Source organism: Sander vitreus, chromosome 9 (assembly GCF_031162955.1).
Source record: "Sander vitreus isolate 19-12246 chromosome 9, sanVit1, whole genome shotgun sequence".
Taxonomy (NCBI): domain Eukaryota; kingdom Metazoa; phylum Chordata; class Actinopteri; order Perciformes; family Percidae; genus Sander; species Sander vitreus.
This window is the reverse complement of record NC_135863.1, coordinates 2433049-2456296: the sequence shown is the minus strand read 5'-3', so window position 1 is coordinate 2456296 and position 23248 is coordinate 2433049. Positions and strand designations below refer to the sequence as shown.

General features: G+C 42.6%; 1 protein-coding gene across 2 annotated transcripts in view; it reads right to left on the bottom strand.

The window, feature by feature from the left end:
* The window catches only part of LOC144523047 (tensin-3-like), a 61343-nt gene that overhangs the window by 17852 nt on the left and 20243 nt on the right, over positions 1-23248 (bottom strand). For both annotated transcript variants that reach the window (XM_078258335.1, XM_078258337.1), the window contains exons 12-15: positions 21767-22690; positions 15462-15592; positions 13581-13671; positions 13426-13494 (exon numbers count right to left, since the gene is read on the bottom strand). In XM_078258335.1, the coding sequence (XP_078114461.1) occupies positions 13426-13494; positions 13581-13671; positions 15462-15592; positions 21767-22690 (1215 nt within the window). The remainder of the gene's footprint in view (positions 1-13425; positions 13495-13580; positions 13672-15461; positions 15593-21766; positions 22691-23248) is intronic.

The following is a 23248-nucleotide window of genomic DNA, read 5'->3' as shown; positions in this document are numbered from 1 at the left end:
TGTAATTTCCCCACTGGGGATCAATAAACCGTATAAATTATTAAATTTCTAGCCACTGGGGGACCATAGGCAGGCTGGGGGAACTCACATTAATGTTAAAAAACCTCATAAAGTGAAATTTTCATGCCATGGGACCTTTAAAGTCTGACATTTTGTCGACTCTCTTCCTCTCCCTGTGGAGTTGTCTAAATTAATATCAAACCACTTTCTTAGGAGTTTTCAAGTCATAATTCCCACGTCTGCTAGAAGGAATTATTGTTATTATTGGGTAAATTGGCTGAAACGACTGATGGTGATAGTTTTTGTGGGATGTATTACAGGGGGAAACAGCCTTTTGGATAACTCTGGCACAATTACAGCAATGTTTGTCCATGTATATACTGTTCCCAGCTTCTGTTTAAAATCATACATTTTCCAATTTTATGACAAAGCACTTGTGCAGGAGCGTGTGTTTAGACAACATTTAACATTTCTTTTGCTCAGTTTGTTTGAGTAGTTTGACTTAATTTAAACTGAGCTACTAGTTTATTCATTCCATGTACAGAACTGTGTATATAGATTGTATTTAGTTTAGTAGAGAAAGACATACACGAATATGTTTGCAAACACACTTGACAAACTTTAGCATCTGTTCTTTTCTAAACATTTTGAGTCTACTTCCCCTTAAGTTTTTTTCCACAGTGTGTTTTCTGTTGTTTTCTCCGCACCCGCGCAGCTCCGAGTGAGCACAAAGCCTCTTCAGTCTGGGTTGAACCGTGCAAAACTAAAACTAATTCCAGATGGCACCGACCCATGTGGGCACAACCTTTACCAGCCAATTCTTTGCCAATTTCCTTTCCCGATCACAGAGAGTAACGGTTATATGGCTCGGACTGAACCTGTGTGCATTCCTTTATGCTTTGTACACAGATGATCCCATGCATCAATAGAACCAATAATATTTCTCTTCATGTTTCCCACCTCAGACCATGCAGTTGGTTTCCTAAGCAGAATGGTATGATCAGTGGTGGAATGTAACTAAGTGCATTTATTCAAGTACTGTACTTAAGTACAAATTTGAGGTACTTGTACTTTACTTGAGTCTTTTCTTTCCATGCCACGTTCTACTTCTACTCCGCTACATCTCCCAAAGAAATATTGTACTTTTTACTCCACTACATTCATCTGACAGCTTTAGTTACTAGTTACTTTACAGATAAATATGTCTGCACACAAAACATATGTAGTTTATAAAATACAATGTTTTATTATACATTAAACTACCCAACAATACCCAGCTGAAATGATTAGCCAATTAAACATAGAACTATTTGAATCGTTTCCAGTTTCTAAAATGTGAGGATCTTTCTGCATTGAGCACTTTTACTTTTAATACTTTGAGTACATTTTCCTGACAATACTTACATACTTTTACTTCAAGCTATAGTGCGTAGTTTCTGTCGCCCCAATGAGGAATTCTAACAAATGACAACAACACTGTTGTTGCATCCACATGGTATTAGGACTTTTACTTAGGTAAAGGATCTGAATACTTCTTCCACCACTGGGTATGAAAGGCAAGGCAGAGAAAAAACAACAGAGAAGAAAGATGAGAAACATTCAGCTACAGAGCTCCTTGTGTTGTGAGTGTGACAAAGAAACGCTTCTCCTTGTCTCGCTTTATTTCTTCCACTCACGCATCCAAACATTTACTCGCTGAGCAGCATCGCATTAGACAGAAGGCTGGGCCTACACACATGCATAAACACAGCGATGCAGGACAATAGTGGGTTTGCAGACTCCCCGCTAACCACAGGAATGTGAGTGCAAAGACCTTTGGATGTGCACACACACACACACACACAGGCTGTGGCTGACAGGTCTGAAGGTCTATGGCCTGTTACAGCTGCTCGCAGCGATCACAGGCTGCAGCTTCTCAGGGGGATGAAGGGGAAAGGGAGCTAACTCTGAGAGGAAACAGGAACCCAATGAGGAGGAAGACACCTGCTGTGATCCTGAGGCCCACTAAAAGTCCATACAGTTAAATTAAAATCCCAGGTATTAACTGTACTCTGAGAGGATGATCATTCACCATGCAGGACTCTGATGAAATGCTGAACTGGCTGGTGTCAATCTAAAACTATAACATCTTATATCTTATCAATAATATCTTATTGAATACAAACAAACAAAAAAAGTCAGTATTAGGGATACAAGTTTGGGTAATAAAACTTTCAAGACAACTGTAGGAAGTTGAGCGCCGATATTTTCCAATCATGCTGTTCTCATTCACTGTTCGTACTTATACCGACGAAAAGTTAGCTCACTATTTAATTCTGCCTCTAAGGAGGAAGTCAGGTGACATAGTGTAAAGAGCAACAAAGTCCCGTAGGTCAAGGTGGATGGATGGACTGCAGAGGCACTAATCGCTCATGTTGCTGGACATTCGTAGGATAACGCACAGAATGCGTAACTTTGCATATGCATGCATAACTTTCTGAAAGAGATCATACAAATGTATGAGGATACAATATTCAGTTATAGTAGGACTCAATTCACCTTTTTGCGAGTTTCAGGTGTGTAAAGCCGATGCAGTCAGGATTTCTGGCACAATTTCACCTACTTCCAGCATGCAGGGTGAAGGGAAACTGCATTTCAGAATGTGGCCATGCTTCAGTCTCACAATAATGTTGTTATTTATACTATAAATGCTGCTGCTGAGTATTGGCCTCTAAAGCTATTGCTGTCAATTGAAACTGCAGGAATTCCTATAATTAATATTTACTAAATCCTCTGCCAGTGTTTTAAACAGCATTAATTGATACATTTCTGGCCAGATGAATACCACAAAGTCCAATATTTGCTCTCCTTTTAGCTCTGGTTTGGTCTCCACCCACTCTTTAAAAATGATCTTACTCTTTAGCTGCTAGATGCTCCACTTTGTTCACCAGCTACTTTCTGTGTCTGTCTGCTGTTTGGCACTGGGCAGGTAGTGTAGTAAGACTAAAAACTATGAGCTGAAAGAGGCTTAAAAGCTCAGTAGAGCTGCAGAGTTTGTGATAATTCTCTGTGACCCCTTTCACATAACACATAGTTACCTGATCCTTTGATTAAAGAATAAGAATTAGTAGAGCTTTTAGAATTATTGAGTGATTTCTGCCACAGGACGTGCAGCTCTCTCCTTAGTATCACTTGGCGCTGCATCAGAATGCCATCAGTTGTCTCCCACTGTCGTCCCTGCTTCAGTAAAAATCAGTCAGCCTCAGACCCTGCTGCGTCTTCCCTCCTCCTGCTATTCAGAAACAGAGCATTTTTCTGTAGAAGAGGACAAGCTAGTAGGAGGTCGTGTGTAAATCAGTTCCTCTGCTCTTTTTGGGTGTGTCGTCAGACAGCTTCATCGGCTCAGTGAAGTGGAAGAGGAGAGGCTAAAGTTACGAGCCAGCTCAGGAGGGAGTGAAGAATAATAAGGCTGAACAAGTGGGGGGAGAGAAACAGGGTGAAGGGTAACGGCACACAAGTGTTTAAAGAAAAGGTTACGGGAGAGAATACTGTCACCACCGAGGTGTTTATTGGTGTCTAAACTATTCTGATAACGAGTTGATGACTTAAGTCTATATCCACGACGATTCATTTAGGGGATTGCTCCTTGAATGATCGCTTGAATGATTTTATAAACTGCAGTCAGAGACAGTTTGACTCATGGAGAATAACTCTCTTCATCCATCCCACAGTCAGAGTTTAGGATCTGATGTGGAGAAATGATGTTTTCCTCAAGCTCACAATGAACATCAGTGTGTTTTGTGTCCAAAGGAAGTCTGAACTACAAATAATGTCCCAGTTATTTGATCATGTTTTGAAGCTGAAGTGAAATTCCTCAGACATCATCCATCTGGGGAAGTGATCATGGATCATAAGTTGTTCTCCACATCAGTAGTTAAAGCATGCAGCTGTGTTGCAGGGAAAACGGCAACAAGCGTGGTATTGATCAAAGTGGTTGTAAGTCAACAAAAATAACAACTCTTAAATAGATATTACTTTAAAACTTGAGCCGTGAATATTCTTGAAAATTTGACGTAACTGCTCAGAGCAACTCGTAACACAGCTTCTGTGTCATCTGAAGAAGCAGAAGAAAAAAATATGTCACTTGCTACTGATTGGTAAAAAAACAAAACAATCTTTACTCTTTTTACCAAAACAATACTTTGCACATCCATAACGTAAGACAGGTGCGTCGGAGGGGGACGACTAGGTCGAAAATCGCAAAGAAACTCCCATACACTGTCTAACTTGCAAAAATAAATTCCCTAGCTGGCAACATTTTGGTACTAAACAAGATTACATAATTGTGTGAATGCTGATTCATAAAATGAGTCTTCACAACTCATTTTAAAATAGACAGAGAGAAAAAAGCAGCCGCACTGAACTGCAGTCTGCAGACGTTTACCACTGTGGTGCCGTGATTTGTGCCGAAGGGATGTCGCTCGCTTGCCACTGCTGTGCCACTGCTGTGCCACTGTTGTGCCACTGCTGTGCCACTGCTGTGCCACTGCTGTGCCACTGCTGTGCCACTGTTGTAACACCTACAGCTTTCATACAATATGGCTATTATTCAACTTTGAAAGATATATTATTAGAACAATTATCACTTTTCCACATTTCTTTTAACTTCCCCTTCTTCTTATACGTTTTGACCAGCAATCCAGTTTAGCTTTAGCGTTAGCTTTTTTTTTTAAAACTTTAATTATTCCATCTTTTTTTTTTTTACATTAGTGGTGTTATTCAACTTGTCAATGAAATTCATACTAATTCAAACCATTCCCACTTTTCCAACTATTCTCACTACTTCAACTTCTTCTTATGGATTTAAGCTATTAATCCAGTTTAGCTTTAGCAATTTAGCTATTCAGCATTCACATGCATTTTCTGCAGGAAATGCATTTTCTAGTATTAATTCACATTCCCATTACTATAGATAGAGCTTTGTATTTAAGCTTAAGCTATATCTATGGTAAAGGAAATGTGAATGAATATTATGTAATCTTCCCTTATTTCATGTGGAGTAGGTGGTGTTTGGTTTGGTACAGGCACCTCCTAGTAAGGTCTAGTATACTGAAACATTGCCAGCTATAAAAATGTATTTTTGCAAGTTGAATGTGCAGGAGTTTCTTTGCAAATGTTTAAAAAAAAAAGAAAATAACTTCCCAACAAGAAGTCAACTTATATGAACACAAAGTCAGGGTGAATTACTGAACTACATATTTTTCTGCTTCACGCTTCACGTCCCATGGTGTGCATTAGAGCCCGACCGATATATCGGCCGATATTAGGCATTTTCCAAACTATCGGTATCTGCATTTATAATGGCCGATAAATGAATTCGCCCTTCAACCATGTTATGAGTTTTTTTTTGTTATTGTGTTTTTTATTGTTATTGTGTTAAGGACTTTAAGTTTCATATTTTAAGTTTGTATTTTTATACATTTTATTTATCAGAACTTTAATATATTTTTATGTTCCTCTGTTCTGTTGTGACAATAAAACAAATAAGTTTATTTTTAAACTGCATTATCATATTATTTTAGTGAGGACTCATAAATATAAATTTATAAATACATTTTATATATATATATATTGGCCAATATATCGGAATATTGGATTTTTAAATCACCAAATATTTGTATCAATATCGGCCTTAAAAATCCTTTATCGGTCGGGCTCTAGTGTGCATATAGATTCCATACTGCCTGTAGTTTCACGGGCTCTGTAATGTTGTTGAATGCTGTAGACCAGACCCCATTACATCATCACATGTAGAACCACTGCTGTTCTGGTACATCTCACGCAGACTGAACTTGTTAATTAACGCTCTAAAGAACAAAATCCTTGTTTCCTTCTTTCCACTTTCTGTCTCTGCACCCTGTACTGGCCTTATGTCCACTGTGTTGTCAACATTTTCCATCCTTTTGGCTTAAAGTGTTCTTTGCCCTTCGTTTCCTGCAGTGCTGTGAAAGCCAAATCTTTCTCACACAGCAGACTTCTGTACAGCGTTTCAGAACAGCACTCCCCAATAACTTTGTCCCCGAGGAAATTATCCATTTTCTCCAAACTTACATGTGGCAGCTAATGTCTTCAACCTGCTTTCAACACTGTCCAAACATTCCTGCTCCAGCGTTATCCAATATGCTTTGTAAGGTCAAAGGTGTTGTTGGTTTTTGTCCGACAAAGACAAAGAAAAGCAGAGGATCCTCACAAACGAGAAGCTTAAACTACAGAATATTGGTTTGATGAACGACTTAAAAAGTTGCTGAGTATGTTTCTGTCCATCGACAAATTAAAGCTATAGTGCGTAGTTTCTGCTGCGCCTGTGAGGAATTCTAAGTAACGACAACAAAACTGTCGGCGCGTCCACATGATACAAGCCTTCCGTGATCGCGCACCCCCCCACCCCTCCTCCACACAATTGCTAGTAGCCAAGGAGGACACGGAGGATTAAAAAAACAAGATGGACTCTTCAGAAGACGTCATTATCTTCACTCGAGTTTCTGCGCGAGAAAGTCACAATCTTCTGAACATAGCCATACTGAGAAATACAGAGAGAGTTGTGTGGAGCTGAAAGTCTTAATTAGCTTTGTAGCAACTCATTTGGCAATGGCTTGAACGTAACGGACGTTCATTATTAATGAACTTTAATCCACTAATTGTTTCTGCTCTAGTTGTGTTTGCTCTCTGCAAAACCACAGATCTCCCGTAGGGCATATTTAACATAGAAGTCTAAAAGATGAGGAATTCCATTTAATATAAGTGGCATCAAGCACAATGTCAGTTTGTTCATTGTTGTGCTCAATAATTCAGGTTCAATGTGTGGAAAATATGTGCTGGACTTCCAGCGTTCTTTTTGTATGAATCTTCTGCTAAAGTTTAGTACTGGTTAACTTGTGGTTCAGCAAGATGTTGTTTTATCGTGTATGACAGCTCTGGGAGATGTAGGAAGCAATAAGCACCCCGACAAAAAAACTTGAATCTTCAAAGGCTTTTTCGGTTCAGCTCAGGTCAGTAGTGCAGAAAAAAAGGGGGAAAACAGCCTCCATCGGTTAACCACCAATACATCAGCCTTCCATGACGGCATGCTGGAGGCCAAAATAGCCTTTTAACAGGATGAGATCATGAACGACGCAGTGGAACAAACCATCTCATCACCCCACCGAGTGTGAGATGTCAGAGGGGCTGCCAGATGCTGCTGGCCCGGAACAAGAACAAGTAGTTTTGTATGCACAAAAAGACAGAGAGATTAGGCTCGGAGGGGGTGTTTGGAGAAGAGAAAAAGGCATTTGACAGAAAAATTCCAGAAGCTGTCTGCAAATACCAGCGGCCTGGAGGAGGGATGGGAAGTGTTTCTGTGCATGTGTGCCCTCCTTAAAATTCCCAGGAGGGACGGAGGCAGAGATAACGACGCTGGATAAACAAGAGAGAGAATGAGCAGAAAGAGAGAGACAAAACGCCTAGTGAGAGAAGGAGAAACAATCAAGAATGCATGGAGGAGAGTAAAAGGTGTTAAGAGTTCATAAACTGCTTGGAGAGATTTGGAATTTGATTACACGTGAAGAAAAATCATTCAATCTCACACACACACACACACACACACACGCACACAGACACACTCTTTAAAGCTCTCTGACTAGACACATTCACATAGTGTCAAATCATAACAGAAGTTATCGCAGGACACTTTACGGAAAGAGTAGGTCTAGACACTATAATTCACAGAGACCCAAGCATGCATTTGGTGCGACAGCGGCGAGGAAAAGCTTGTGTGCATGCTCGTACATACCAAGAGACGCAGTCATGATGTGACACCCTCTGAAGTGTCCCGTTATTCGTTATGTTTCCTGTTTTAGGATCACTCCTTCTCTTTCACCTTTCCTGTTCCAAAGTCTCTATCTCTCTCTGGTATGTGGTGCCTCCCAGTGTGAATGAAACTCTCCCTATTGCCACTCTCCTCCTCTTCTCTTTCTCCAGAAAGCACTCTGAGCCTGACTGGCTGAAGGTTTTTTCTTTTTCTTTTTTTTTTCGTCAGGGGCTGGATCGTTTCGCCGCCATGCACAATTCCTTTCGTCCCCCAGATGGAAAAAAAATAAGCTCCTCGTTTGTTCCTGGCTTGTTGTGACACCGCTCAACTTCTGGGGTTTGTATGGAGGGAGGGACTAGAGGTAGAGAATTCAGCCCCCCCCCCCCACCACCCCTCCACTCCCCTCCATGCATGTCTACACACCCTCCTCCCTCTCACTGACCACTGAGCATTGTTCCTGCTGGGCCACTGCCAGCACTTTCCCCCCAATCAGAATGGATTCCAGTGGGATCAAAGGTCATGTGTGGCCTTTTATGGACCAGAGAGGAGGAGGTGGTGGTGACGGTGGTGGTGAGGTGGTGGTTGATGGTCATGCAACGGGGGGGGGGGGTATCTGGGGGTTTCTATGGCCTCTCTGTCAAGGCATGTGCGTCCACTCCCACCATCTGCTTACCACAAACACAGAGACAAAGGCATGCAGACACACAGTGACCGTGTCTCCTGCCATGTGTCTAATCTTCTTGATTGAAATGTGTTGAGTTTACTTCTTTTTCAATGGAAACATGTGCTGCGTGCATTATTTTAACCTTTCCCGTCTCACAGGAAATGAGCTTTGTCCATCTATGGCGCTCACTTAGCAGTTTAAAGACCCAAAGTCTTCCTTTATGAAGCTACAGGACAGTTGTCAAAGATGACAGATGTAAACAGAAAGCTTTAAAGTTGTCAGAAACAAGACAATAAACCTACAGTAAGCTGTTGCTGTGGCTGTATTAAAGGAATAGCTGGATAGTTTAGGTATGTTTATTGACTTTCATGTTGAGTTGTTCAATCCGTCTGTTCAATATGAAGCAGGAACTCGGAGCTGGTTAGCATAGCTTAGCATAAAGACGCAGGGGGAAACAGCGAGCCTGGCTCTCTCCAACTGTAACGAAATCTGCTTACTAGCACCTCTAAAGCTCTATACTTAGCACGCAACATATCCTTTGTTTAATCGGAAATTGAAGCACATGGCAACTTGTTTTAGCGGCTTTTGTTACCTTTGCAGAGCCATGCTAGCTGTTTACCTGTTGTCAGTCTTTATGTTAGGCTTAGCTAACCGGCTGCTGGCTCCAGTTCAATATCTAGCAGACAAATATGTGAGTGGTATTGAGCTTCTCATCAAAGGGCCTGTTCCAAAACCCCAAAAGATTTAATAGGTCCCAATACGTATGTCAAATCGACTGTGGTGGTCGATAGTGTCACATCGACCGAGCCGCCAAGGGAGCACAGACGACATCTCAACTTCAAATTCCGGGATACGGACTGCAATACAGGACTGAATATATGAGCAAGAGGGTCAAAGTTCAAGGCATAATGTAATGACGAAGTAGTAGGCACTGAGCAGGAGATAAGTCACATCTTCTGAGCCGCCGGAAGAGCACAGACAGATGAGAGCTCAACTTTAAATTTTGCGCTACGGACTGCGACGCAATGTGACGACGCAAAGTTTTGACCAAGTCCCAGTTGTACGCATACTGCATGCAACAGTGCGTACCTTTAAGTGCAGCTGCAGTACTAAAAGTAAAAAAAGTAAAAAAAGAAAAAGTATACGATTTGGAAGTCAGCATCATTTTCCAAAATGTTGAACTGTTCCTTTAAAATAATTGTCAAAAGTGTATTAATTCATTCAATGTTAGAGCACTTGCAGCTTTCACTCCTTTTATTTACATTTGGGTCACTAATTGTGACTTTAAGTGTTGACCACACAATCAGTGTAACTCGACTACAAAACGTCTCCGTTCAGGATCAATAGCAGCACTTTAAGATGTATCATCTCTCTCTCATTCATCACTGACAACAAATCCAATCATCTGAAGGAGAAGGAGAGGTTTAGCCCGTACTTTCTCCTGACCTTTGACCCCCCCGAGGTTCAGACAGTCAAGTGTTTGTCTGAACCGACCATCTGCCTCAGCTCATAACAGCATCTACATTCCTTTGGCTGAAACCTGCTTCCGCTGGCTCAGAGCTTCTCCGTATATATCACTGTTTATTTTGATGTGGCCACAAGTACACAAAGGAAATGTTATTATGTAACATTTCAAAACATCGCAAGGAAATGAAAGTACAGAGACAGCAGCGGAGTTCATCTTTGGGTCGTGACTTTGGCTAAAGTATGGAAGAGATGTAAAGACTGTCATCAATCTGTTGCCATTAGGTGAAATCTTTGTCTAATATTAACTAGAATGTTGCTTATTTCTGTGCTTCTCACTTTGGTTGAAGAAATTCTCTGCTTTTTACTGCTTTCTTTGACCTTTTTAGGTTCATGAAATTGTTTTAAAACCAAATGGATGAAGTCAGAACGACAATGACTTCAAGCTATAGGCAGCGTGGTTTCTCAGATGTCATGTTTGTCTCTTAACAGCCCCAAAACATTGAGCCCATGTGGCATATCTGTTTAAGTGATCCCTGTAAGCACTGATTTGGTGATATTGCAGGTCAGAAGCCGCCGATAGGTCTAACTAGGAGACATTTGGTTAAATAATTAGTAGTTCTATAGACATATAGGTCTTGAGATGCTTATACAACATGTATACTATATTATGTATATATGTATGTGAAATTCGAGCATAACTCAAATCTTAAAGATGCACCTATTTTTATACTAACAATGGATCAAATGATACTCGTACTGACAAACCCACAGATCATTGTTTTTTGGTTCACTCTCCAGTCCCTCCAGGATTTCACAGCCTTTTTTTTAGATTGTTGCGGCCCAAAATGCCTGATTTTGTGGGAGCTTTTGAAAAAAATTGCGATGAAAGTTGCGATGTCTTTTGTATGTTTGTTGCAATGAAGTTGCGGGAGACAGTGAAAGTTGTAAAAAAAGTTGTGATTTTTTTTTTGTATAGTTCTTTAAAAAAATAAAAAGGAAACTTGTTTTGGGGAGAATAAAACATCTCTGGGCTGAGATTTCCTAGGAACCTTACCAAAAAGGCTCAGGATGCTGCAAATGTTGGTATAATATGAAAATGGCTGGTGGATTTAAGACAAAAAAATAATCATTTATTAAATGAATCAAATTTGAACATATGTGTCAGTGGCTTGTTGATCTTTACGTTGTTAGTTAATTTACTATCCTGGCCTGGGCTGCGACACACATTGATACGGTTTGATAAAGTACTGACTTTAACTTATCATTGCGCTTACAATAAGGAGCGTAGCTGTCCTCAATTTAGGTCATCATGTCGTCTCATCTCCTTTTTCTCCTGCATCCACCGTGTGTGTTTGTGTGTGTGTGCATCACTAGTGGGGGAACTGTATGAGCAGCAGCCCCGCCCGCTGCAGACAGCCGACAGGATTGAAACAGCAGCTGCTGACTTTAGAGTGAACAAACGTTACAGCGTACATTGATGTTAAAATGTATACAGGTTGGCAGGGCGGTCTGAAATGTTTTGCACGGTTTTTCGCTGTACGTTTTGTTGGTAAATGTGAGATGTTCGAGTCTTGTCTTCATATCGGATACAAGCTCTCTCTCACTCTCGCTTGGTCAGTGGCTCTCATAGTCACATTATACTGACGTAAAGTCTGGCATGTGGGACTGCTGGGATTGGTTGAAGTTGCGGGAAACTCCGGTTATTGGTCAAATTTGTGGAAAAGTTGCGGTGATTGGTCAAAATTACGAGTCGCACCAAAGTCACTGTGGTTGGTTGAATTCGCGTGAATTGGCGCGATCGCGAAATCCTGGAGGTACTGACTCTCACTGCTGTCATCAACAACTTTTCCAGCAGCAGCTTCAGTGTTAAAGTCTGATCACCCCACTGTACATTATACCTGCTCATTTTGGTGAACTATTTTCAGAAAATAAGCGAAAGTTTCCAAAACGAGCCGCCGTGTTGCTCTGTTTTAAAATCCGGGAGCAGACAGCCCACGAGTCCAGGTGCAGTCCTAGCAGTCGTATTTCTTTGCTTGTCAGTGATCCCTATCCTCAAAACACGTTATGTCACCAGGATACTGAAGTGTGTGTTGATCCCACAATGCCCAGTGTGATTAGCCCGGTGATAACAGTGGGAACACAGCTGTAGGGCTCTGACTGAGTGCACTACTGTTGTTTTGGAGCAGTCTGGAGCAGGGCTGCTGTTGCTGCTGCTGCCCACAGTAATCACTCCCCACATTACAGTAGCCTCGGGTCCACCTGTGATTACAGTAAGGACTCTAAACATGAAATAAAAATCATTTAAATGGGGAATCTGACTGTTTCTCTCCCGGCTAGGCAAGTTGTTTCCCAGACAATCGTCTGCCTTTAACGTGGGAAACAGGAAACTCTCGTCTCTCTCCCCCCCCAAACTCGGGGTGAGCTCCAGATATTTTGTGTCCTTTGTTAATTCTTCTGTCCATCCAGCAGAGATTTTTTTTGTCACAATAATGACTCTTTCATCAGCTCCTTCTTTATCCTGCTTCCGCTCTGTTGTGACAAACATGTTTACAATAAACAGGCAGAACTGCCCTTTAAAAGAGTGAACTGATCTGTCTACAATACAGAGCAAAAGGTCATCATAAATACTACTTTTGTTATCCATACATGGATGACGATATGCTAAGGGGTCAGCAGCTCCTCCAAACTTTTGGCTGAGGTTAAGGCAGGCAGTCGTGTCGGGATACTGAGGTAGAACATTTCGATATTTCATATGTTGTCTTTGATTCCTCTGCGGGAAAGCCCGAAACGTTTGTAGCCACTAAGATCACATATGAGACACAACCACTGAAAGAGGTAAATTCCTTCTGCAACTGTGTAGTACACATCTCCTCAGGCAGGATGTCCCTGCAACAAAAGACCCTCCCCTCTCCTCCCATCCCCTCCCAGAACAGGACGTGAGTGGACATCCTGCCTGCAGTGGTCTCTTCCTCTGTTACCGCCAACTATTATTAGCGGAGGTCCAGTATTAGCTGTCCGTGCATGGGCCCAGAAAGGATTTCCCAATCCATTTTTTCAACTTCTTCAACCGCTTTTTACCTCAAACCTTAAAAATACCAAACAAGCCATCTGTCTGCCTCTCGCCAGACCAGACTAACTGTACCACAAACAGAGCCATGCCCACATATCCAGCCAATGGCAACAAAGGACAGGCCAGGTGTGTGTGTGTGTGTGTGTGTGTGTGTGTGTGTGTGTGTGTGTGTGTGTGTGTGTGTGTGTGTGTGTGTGTGTGTGTGTGTGTGTGTGTGTGTGTTTTTGGTATATTATGCCAGGAGGACATTCCAGCCGGCACTTGAACCCTGTCCGGCAGCAATCAGGAGCTAGAGACTTTGGGTTTAAACTCTAGTGCTCTCGCCAGTCTCACACACACACACACACACACACACACACACACACACACACACACGCACACACTCTTGGGAAAGTGTACCTTGTGTCCAGCTGTGTTGATCCCACTGTCCACCAGTCCTGAGCTGGGAAAGCTCTGAGAAATGTTTCACTGGGAAGAGAAAGCAGACACTGATAAGATTCTAAAATGCAGACACACCCGCACCAAAAACAGTCAATTTTGACATTATCTCTTACCGTAGGGCGTCGGAGGAGTCACTGGGAAGGCTGGAGTAGAAGGGACAATGTCAGAGCTATCTGTCTGTCCCCGATGGTAGAGATGCCCATGCTTTTAAAAAGAACAACATAATAAAAAAAAGTAATGATGGGGAAAGTAAATAACATGTTTTTTTGTATGTCCTATAGGACAACAAGCACACACACACACACACACACACACACACACACACCAGCAGACATCAGTCTTGTGATCTGTGTGTGGCTACAGCCTGTGTTTTGGTGTAAACAGTCGGGCCATTCATGCCACCCAGCCATAAGAGTGCTGGAGCAGAAACCTCAACTCTTAAAAAAAAGAGAGAGGTAGGCAGGTGGAAAAGAAACATCTACAGATATGCAGAAAGAGTTACAAAAACATAATCGCAACAGAGATGTCTTGACTGATTTTAAAGTGATTACCCTGTGTTATGTTTTGGATTGAAGTTATGAATTGAAAAAAATAATGTGGTATAATCTGATCAGGTCTGACACAAGCAAATCTGTTTAGAGCATCGAGTCAAGGCATTGAGTCCAAATTTAAACAAACTTTAACAAGCTCGAGTTAAAAGTCTAAAACGTGACAAAACTAGTAAATCTACAAAATTGCACCCAACTGTTTGAAATGCAATATAAAAAAAACTAACTTCGCCCGACTGTTGTCCTCGGGTCAAATTTGACCCATTTTCAAAAAGTTTCTATATCACAAATTTAGAAACTTTGGGTTTCTTTCATCCAAACGTGGATGGTTCCATACAACTAGTAAAGTAAATTATCAGTTCACTTCTTTCATTGAATTTGGGTGTTGAAAAAAATGATAAAAGAACGTTGAAAAAATCGTCCAAAACATCGGAAATAGTGCCAAAAAAACGTTGATAAAAGTGAAAAAAAACACTGAAAAAAGTGCCAAAAACATCGGGGGAAAAGCGATAAAAGTGTTGAAAAAGATGACCAAAACGTTGTTTGTTTTTTGACCCAGAAAAACAAAAAGTTGCTTGTTGGTCGACGGGAAGACAACACGAGGGTTAAGATGCCTAAATGTTGCATTATTTGCTAAAATTGTGATTACAACACATTAGCACATAAAACTACATGTGTAAAATAAGGATGCTTGGTTGTTAGAGCATAGAAACCGTATGAGAAATAAGTAGGTTACACTTGTAAATAGCAATGCAAAACAATGTGGAAACATAGACTGTAAAAATAGTGGACGTAGCATCCGTGACGTCCCCCATCGGTTTGTGGACTGCCGTTTTGAAGCCCCGAATTTGGGATACGGACGTTGCCATCTTGGTTGCAATGGCGCTGCGCTAAACTGTAAAGAGGGAATCATGGTTGTGCGCAGGCTCCACGCAGAGCTTTCGCTGTAGCCTACATAAGTGGCCTGAAGTTTATACTTGTGCGTTGGTGTGTGCGTCGATCTCTTTGAGAGAATAGCAGGACTGGCGTGTGTGTGTGTGGGGAGTGTGTGGTAGAGCGAGTGAGAGAGTTCTAACCACGGTTGAAAATCTGTAGCAGGAAAAGTTAACCCTCTCTTTGATTTAATGCGCTTTATGGAGAAGGAGAACCAGGAAATGAGTCAGGGGAAATGCAACAATAAAATGTTTTGAGAGGTGCACGTCAGGCTAGGGTGTTGGGTCCGGCGTAGGGTCCGGCCTAGGGTCGATTTCTCCACGTACCTACATACGTACCCACGGAGTTGATACAACGCAGAAGCATAAATTGGCCTTAAATTGGCCGATTTTCAACCCTTCTGAAGCGAGTCAAACAGTACGGACCTCCGAGTACTGCTGCTATTCAACTGCATGTACGGCAGTACACAGAAAATCTGCAAACTGGCGAGGTAAATGGTGAAACTGTGTTTACCTGAGATGGTGAGTAGGGGGGACTGTAGACTGGGGAGCCTCTGAAGCTCTGAGCGCTACCCCCCCTCCATCCTGGACTATGGAGACCAGCATAGTCGGTCACATCACTGATCTGCATCTGCTGCCTCCAACCTGAGATAACCAGAGGGGTGAGGGTGGGGGAGAGAAGGGGCGTGGGAGGAGAGCCAGACAGTCATACAGATTATGATCTGAAATATTATCTAACTCAGTCATGTGTTCCTTTATAAAAATCAAACACCAACAAACAGTTATTATGTTTGTACTTGTAAAAATAAAAATAAATAAAAAAACACAACATTAAAAAGCATTGACGCTTTGTTATGGATGCTTTGTTATGACCAGATAGTAATAAAAGGTGATGACAGTGGTTCACGTTTAGCGTGTTTGTCTATCAGTATGGTAATGAGCAGCATGCAGCTTCTATCATCAGGGCAGACACTGTGTGACGAAGCAAGACTTCACTGTGACCAGATGGGGGAACATCATGGCGGCGTGTCGGAAAAAAACATCTGTTGGGACAATCAGTCGTTCTCTTTTCAGATGTGACTAAATCAACCACAAAGGAAGAAATACTTTTTCTTTTAGCTTGACAACCGGATTCCAAAAATCAACGAATTGATAAGCAAAGTATATTCTATCAGCTTGTCAGTATCGGATATAGCATATCTCAGTAGAGTACAGCTCTGGACATTTGTCTTGGCTGTTGGTGAATATGGAAACTCAGAGAGAGACAAGCCACCCTCTTCAAATGATGCTTTCTGGGAGTTTGAACTGTCTATCAGTGTTTTCCCAGAGCCCAAGATGACGTCCTCAAATGTCTTGTTTTGTCCACAACTCAAAGATATTCAGTTTACTGTCACAGAGGAGAGAAGAAACCAGAGCATAATTCACATTGGGGAGGCTGGAAAATGTTTATTTTATTTCTATGACAAAATGACACAAACGATTAATCGATTATCAAAACAGTTCGCAAATAATTTAAGTTGACAACTGAACTTTGCAGCTCTAAAAATTAGTAATGTATATATGATCATAGATATATTTTTTGTTTTGTTTTACTCAGCTAGAACAAAAGTACATTTTGAAAATGATCTTATTTTATTTTATTGTAGCCTTTGAAGACTATGACAACACCAAAAACACACCGTAACATTGAAACCATAGTCTAAAGTGTGTGTCATGATAAAGATTGACCATAAATGGGACCACACTCATATGGGCATATCGACTACAAACAGCAATGTGGAACATTGTGAGCATCCATCATCTCAAACTCACATTAAAGACCAAAGCTGGTCCAACTGAAACTAATCCAAAGTGCAGAGTATTACTTGATACCCGCTGTATTTGCGAGGAGACTATTCTCTTCTGAAGACTGCAACTCCAAGGATGATGAGAGGGCGAAAGAGGGCATGGTGCAAACACACTGGAGAGCAAAGTGTTGTGTCAAACTTCAAAAGCATTCCTGATCGCTTACAAGTTGTTGCCTTAAAACATGGCCTTGAAAAACACACGTTACAAACAGTCACTTCTACATGAACGCGCACACTGCTGCAGTAACTAAGCGCTGAAATATTAGTGTTACTGCTTCAAATTATGCCCTCGGGAAACATCCCCCTGACAAACTGGGGACCTACATACAGACAAACGCACATGCTCCATTTCCTGTGCTCAAATTCCATGATCCTGAGACGAGCCACAGGACATTCTCATTAACCTGACAGTGTACAAAAATACAGAGTCAGAGGTTAAATGTCAGCAGTAATGTAACCCCGCGAGGCACATGGTCGCAGGTCATAGATAACCACAGCACCTGACTGACCCTGACTGACACATGTGATTCAGGGAGCTGTCACGGGGGCGCTCGGGGGTCTCCCCTGTGAACCATCGGGCCACTGCGAGGTTAGCTTTGATGGACCAGCTGCTCTGTATGCAAAGAGCTGGGAAGTGATGACATCGCTCGTATACCTCTGACCCGCAAGTCTCTAACAGAAAATGAATCAAGGGATGGAGGTTGAAACAGAAATGTGCCTGTCCTTCCTGGCTGCATCCCAGTGGATCTGAGAGGGAGTATATATGTCATATGTGCCAGTATGGGGAGAAACAAAACGGTGAAGAAGAGGCAACGCAGACACACACGGCTCAGAAAAAACAGGCGTCATCACTGTGACATGTTCAGGTTCAAGTTTTTCAAGTCACCAGTAATGCCTACCATACACTAGAAGACTCTGAAATGACTCTGAAAAGACTAAAGTCTGACACCATCTCACATCTAGAGGGAATCTGTCATAATGTCACTGAGTTGTTAGTCACAGGCTATACGATTTTGCTACCAAGACTTAAAACTTACGATGATATCAAACACGGCAGACTGATCTCAGTCAATTCAATTCATATGCCATTTTGGCGTGTTATCAAGACGCATAATCACTTTTTAGTGTGTTTATCAATGCCGTTTGGCATCCATTGACTTACATTACCTTGCAATTGTGTGTCAATTTACACCGTAACGAGTAGTATGAAAGGAAGAAAAACCGCGTATGGACGTTGGTCAGGGTGGTGGATGGGTAAAACACGGGACTTTCACCCAGGAGACCGGGGATCGTGTCCCCTGTGTCACGTTTCCTAAACAGCACAGTCCCGTTGTTCTTTACCTAAACCCAGCCCCGTTATTGTTTTCCTAAACCCAACCCATTCGCCGTGATGTTAATTCCTCGAGCCATCATTCCTGCTCCATCTCTGTGTCACTCTTATGCTCAATGGTGTTTTTTGCCCCCAACGGCTCCTTCCAGGCAGCGCTGCGACCGCTAACCTTAACCCTAACCATAACCATAACCAGTGCCTAGTCCTAGAGCCGTTGGGGGCAAAAAACACAGATAAACCGCTCTTACACTGTTGCCCCTGGCAACCGATAGCGTAGGATCCCAAAATGGTGGGCGGGCTCAGACACCTCCCAAATCGTCACGTGACAGCAAGCTACCATGACGTATGTTCTCATTGTCAATACGACGTAGATATACACGAGGATGAGTGTGCCGTGCCGTGTATGTTTACGCGAAGTCATGATGTCACGTTGAACACAGATAAAGTCGAAACGTCAAGACGGGAAAAATACTGACCTAAGACAGCTCGGACTGAGTTTTATAACTACCTTACAACAAACGATGGAGACGACGGGAGCGCGCCCCAACTCTAGCAAGACTCTCATGATTTCATTCTGATATTGGAAATTTGTCTGAGACAATGCAATCGCTTGAAAATGAATTTGGTGTAAGGTTGGCATAATTCTCAAGTCTTGATTACGATGTCCCAAATCAAGTCCCAGGTGTTTGGAGTCCTAAACAAGTCAATATTTGTCAGCACAGCAGGATTTCCCCCATGTCTGATTGAGTCAAAGTATATTTGTTGTCAGGAAAAGGAAGTATTTCGTCTTTGGGTTTGGTAAGGATATCAGGCCATTTCCAAGTCAAATGGCTAAACTCTAAGGACACGTCCACACGTACCAAAGCAATCTTTTTTTTACCTGTCTTCCCTGGATTTGTTTGAAGAATAGTTGCATCCATACGGATCCACTTGTAAATGACTCAACACGCTACTTCATATTCCAGGCCTATAGGCGGCTGTTTCTGCTACAGAAATTCACCAAAAAACAGAGAAGAAGAGCATCGTCACTTCCACTTCCCATCATAACATGACTAGCTAGACTAACGTTCTCTTAATACATCCATGGACTATAATAACTTTCACCACTCCTCATTTTATAAAGGCCTCCGCAAGAAAACGTGTCTTTATTTACATTGTATAATGTGCTGTTGGATTGCTTTTTATTTTGCAGTTCTGTCTGCCATCGGACATGACTGCAGCGCTGCTAACTAGCTAACATCGGCAGTCAAACAAACATCAATGATCCAATGTCTTTTTGATAATCTACACGTTTTTCTTGCAGTAGCCTTTCTACAATAAGCCGTGCTAAAAGTTACTATAATCCGCAGACAGATTAGCTAGCTAGTTGATAAGTTGTCTACTTCCACTTTATAAACAGATAACCATAGCAGCTAACGTTAACGTAACGTAGCTGCTTTAGCGATGTTTAACGTTAGCTAAATAATGTTAGCAATATATCTTCCAGTGTAGAATCCAGGACCGGCAGAGCAGAGGGAAGTGTTAGGGAGCAGAGACAAACTATTTAGCTAGATGAAGTGAGCTGGTTTGACCATTGAGATGGGATATGCTCGCTTAGCTTTACCGCACTGAGTGAAGTCGTGTGTGGCCGTGCACTAGAGGTCGAGGGGTGTGGCAATTACATCATTGATACGGACGTTTTCGTATTCGCCATCCGAACGAAGCCAAAAGAGAGCCGTTTTCGAATTTTTTCACCCTGGGACCCGGTTTCAAAAAAGTGCGTTTTCAGGCAGTGCGTTTACTGGATCCGTGTGGACGACAGGCCCAAACAATGCTAAACGTGCATTTGCATCAAAAAGCGTCTCCGTGTGGATGGCCCCTAAGTCAATCAATGTTGTAAGTGAATTCATGAGTACACTTCATTAGAAAATCAAATTGTACCTTTTTTTATCTTTCAATTCCAGTCAGATAGTAAGTAAAAAATGGAGGCAGAGGAACCTTTTGGCTTTTGCCCCATAGAATCAAAGCGATGGGCGAAAACTTAAGCACAGTTTAGTTGAAGTAAAAAAGGACAAAGTTTGGTTATTTGGAAATAAATTACACTCTTATCCGCAGACAGTATCTTGAGTTTCACTGTTGAGAGGTCAGATTGGTCCGGCATAAGAAAGACTGACGGGTAAACATTGCAGGAATATCCACTATTAATGAAAGGCTTCCACCCTTTCAGCAAACAACCGTGCACACTAACAAACACACTTCTGTAACAGATTTATTCCTCTCTCTCAGGTGGATTTCCACAATCAGGCAGCACTTCAGTCCTTCAGTCTGGGTTATAAATGCTTCTCTGTATGTGCAGGCTGAACTGAGCACTACAACATAACAAGTCCAACCTACAAGCTTCATCTGCCTGCCAGCTTGTTGGCACACGTGTATTTTCTTAATGTCACAGTGGACTGTTCGGTCTCTGTACAAGTAGAGCTGTGTAAAGGTACTGCTGTAATTTACTCAAATAAAGGGTCAGTTTGCCCAAAATACATACATTTTTAGTCATAGCTGTGTTTAGCAATGCAGAAAATGTTGGCTTTAAGTGATGAGGTTTGGAAATATCAGCCTCTTAAACATCTACAGTCATTCTAGCAGCTCTGTGAGTCTGTATTTAGGCATAGCACAGTCTCGCATAGCCAGATCTATCTCAACAGCGCTGTGTCTGGATATGATCTGGCTGCAGCCGTTATCATTCTGCTATAGAGGAAAAACCACTCTGGCTGGTTTGTATTTCTTTAAACCATGCACAATCGTCTTGGGTAGAACTAAGCCCAGGATGCAGTGATGGTGCTCTTGCAAAATAGTGTCAGGAGGGAACATGTTTGGGGGAAACATTTGTAAGTGCTGGTGGTCATAAACCAAAACATTGGATCATGTGCGCCACACATTTCACGGCAATCCATTCCAATAGCTGGTTGAGAAATTTCACCCAAAACCACAACATGGAAACGTTATGGTGGCGCTACAGGAAAGGTCAGAGGATCACCAGAGTCGTTAGGATTCATCCTCTGGGAACCATGAATGTCTCGGACTGAGTTTTATAGCAACCTTACAACAAACGACTGAGCTGATGGGAGCACGCCCCACCTCTAGCAAGACTGTCATGATTTCATTCTGATACTGGAAATTTGTCTGAGCGAGTGGAATCGCTTGAAAAGTATTTTGGTGTAAGCTCAGCACGAGTCTCAAGTCTTGACCACGATGTCCCAAATCCAGTCCCAAGTCCTAAACTTTGTGTTTGGAATCCTAAACAAGTCAATATTTGTCTTCACAACCAAACACACCTTTCGTTCCATGTCTGATTGAGATAAAGTAATTTTTTTGTCAGGAAAACCAAGTATTTAATCTTTGGGTTTGTGGAGAACTCTTCCAAGTCAAATGGTGAAAGTTTAAGTCAATCATTGTTGTGAGTGAATTTTGTTTTATGAATGTCTGACTAAATATTTTATGACAATCCAACAGATGTTGAGATATTTTAGTCTGGACCAAAAGTTGAGGACAAACATTGCCAACCCTATAACCATACCAATAGCCTAGAAGAGGATTTGGTGTCGTTGGAAACTATGTTTATTCTACAGTGCGATGCTTCCTTTTTAAATTTATTTTACTTTGTCTTACCTGGCCGACGGGTATTTCCGTTGTTGCTGAGGCCGTTGGTGTGTAGGGAGGCAGAGCGGGACAGAGGGGCACAGCGGGTAGGAACAGGAACAAAGGTGGGGTCCAAATCCAGAATCAGCTGGTTCAGCTGCTCTATGGACTCGTCGATGTCTGTAGTCAACGACGACAAATCCTCTTCTTCGCAAGACGAAGCATGCATAGTGTTGACAGAGTCCACGTTGTGTGTAACATCTGTGTTTTGCGTGGCGTCCTCGTCCACCAGCCCTCTCTGCACTGCATCCCTGCTGCTGAGTCCTCGGCGTGGTGTGTCAGGAGCTACCAGAGGCGGCGGCCGCTGTTTCCTCATCCTGTTCAACCTCTCCTCCCCATCGACTCCAACGTAGGCATCAGTGACGATGACGTCAACCATCTGCTGCTGCCGAACCCAGGAGTGTGTGGAGTACTCTGCGTGGGCTGATGTCTGAGCTTCAGGCAGGTTCTCAGAGGAGAGGGAGCAGATGCTGCTTGAGCTCGGCAGGTCCAAAGCAGGCGCTGCTTCATCTACTTCATCCTCATCATCTAATATATCCGTTTCCCTCTCACTGGACGAAGCCTCTCCATTGATAGTGTGTCCTAGTCCAGACTCGTCTCCAGTCATTTCCCCTCTGCCAGACGCAGCAAGCTCAGTCATGACCTCCAGAAGAGGCTGAGCAATCTCAAAGTCCAGCCCAGAGAGCAGTCTCCCTGCCTGGGTACACTTGTCCCGTGCAGCCCCTGTACTCTGCGTGGCTCCGGTGCGCCCCTGTGAGGCAACAGACAGGCCCGAATCACTGCTGGCAGATGGCGCTCGGTCGCTGCGGCTGGGGCTGCTGGTGGTCAGGCGAAACAAAGACCCTTCCTCACTACTCTTCTTCCTCAGTCCAGGGTCCAGGAGATGAGGTGAAGCTGTGAAGACAAAATCACAAAGGCTCATGGGAGGGTTAGTCTTGCATTGCCAGACCTTCCACAGCACTGTGGGGGGGAGGTCTGGCTAGTCCACACAGCATTCCTAGATGGGAGAAAGACGTGCTCTGGTTTATTAGCATTTCTTTAAACCAATCACAATCATCTTGGGCCGTGCTAATTGCCGGACGCAATACTGGTACCTCTGCCTCGGAAAGGAACTCGTTTTGGTGGAACATGTGTACGTTCAAAAGTTGTTTAAGGCGTACAACGGAAAACTCAGATTGGACAGATAGTCTAGCTAGCTGTCTGGATTTACCCTGCAGAGATCTGAGGAGCAGTTAACCATAGTCCTCAGAAATCCACCAGAGTTTAGAACGCCAGCACAAAGAAAGTGGAATGTGACAGACATCTGGCCGAAAATGAGAGGCATCCGGCGGATCTACCGGCGGCACCTGAACAATCTCGGAAATGAAATGTCGGCGATATAGACTAGAAGAGGGTTTATATGTTGATAGAAGAGCGAAAAAAGGTTCAGACGTGATCTGTTGAAGCAAGGGT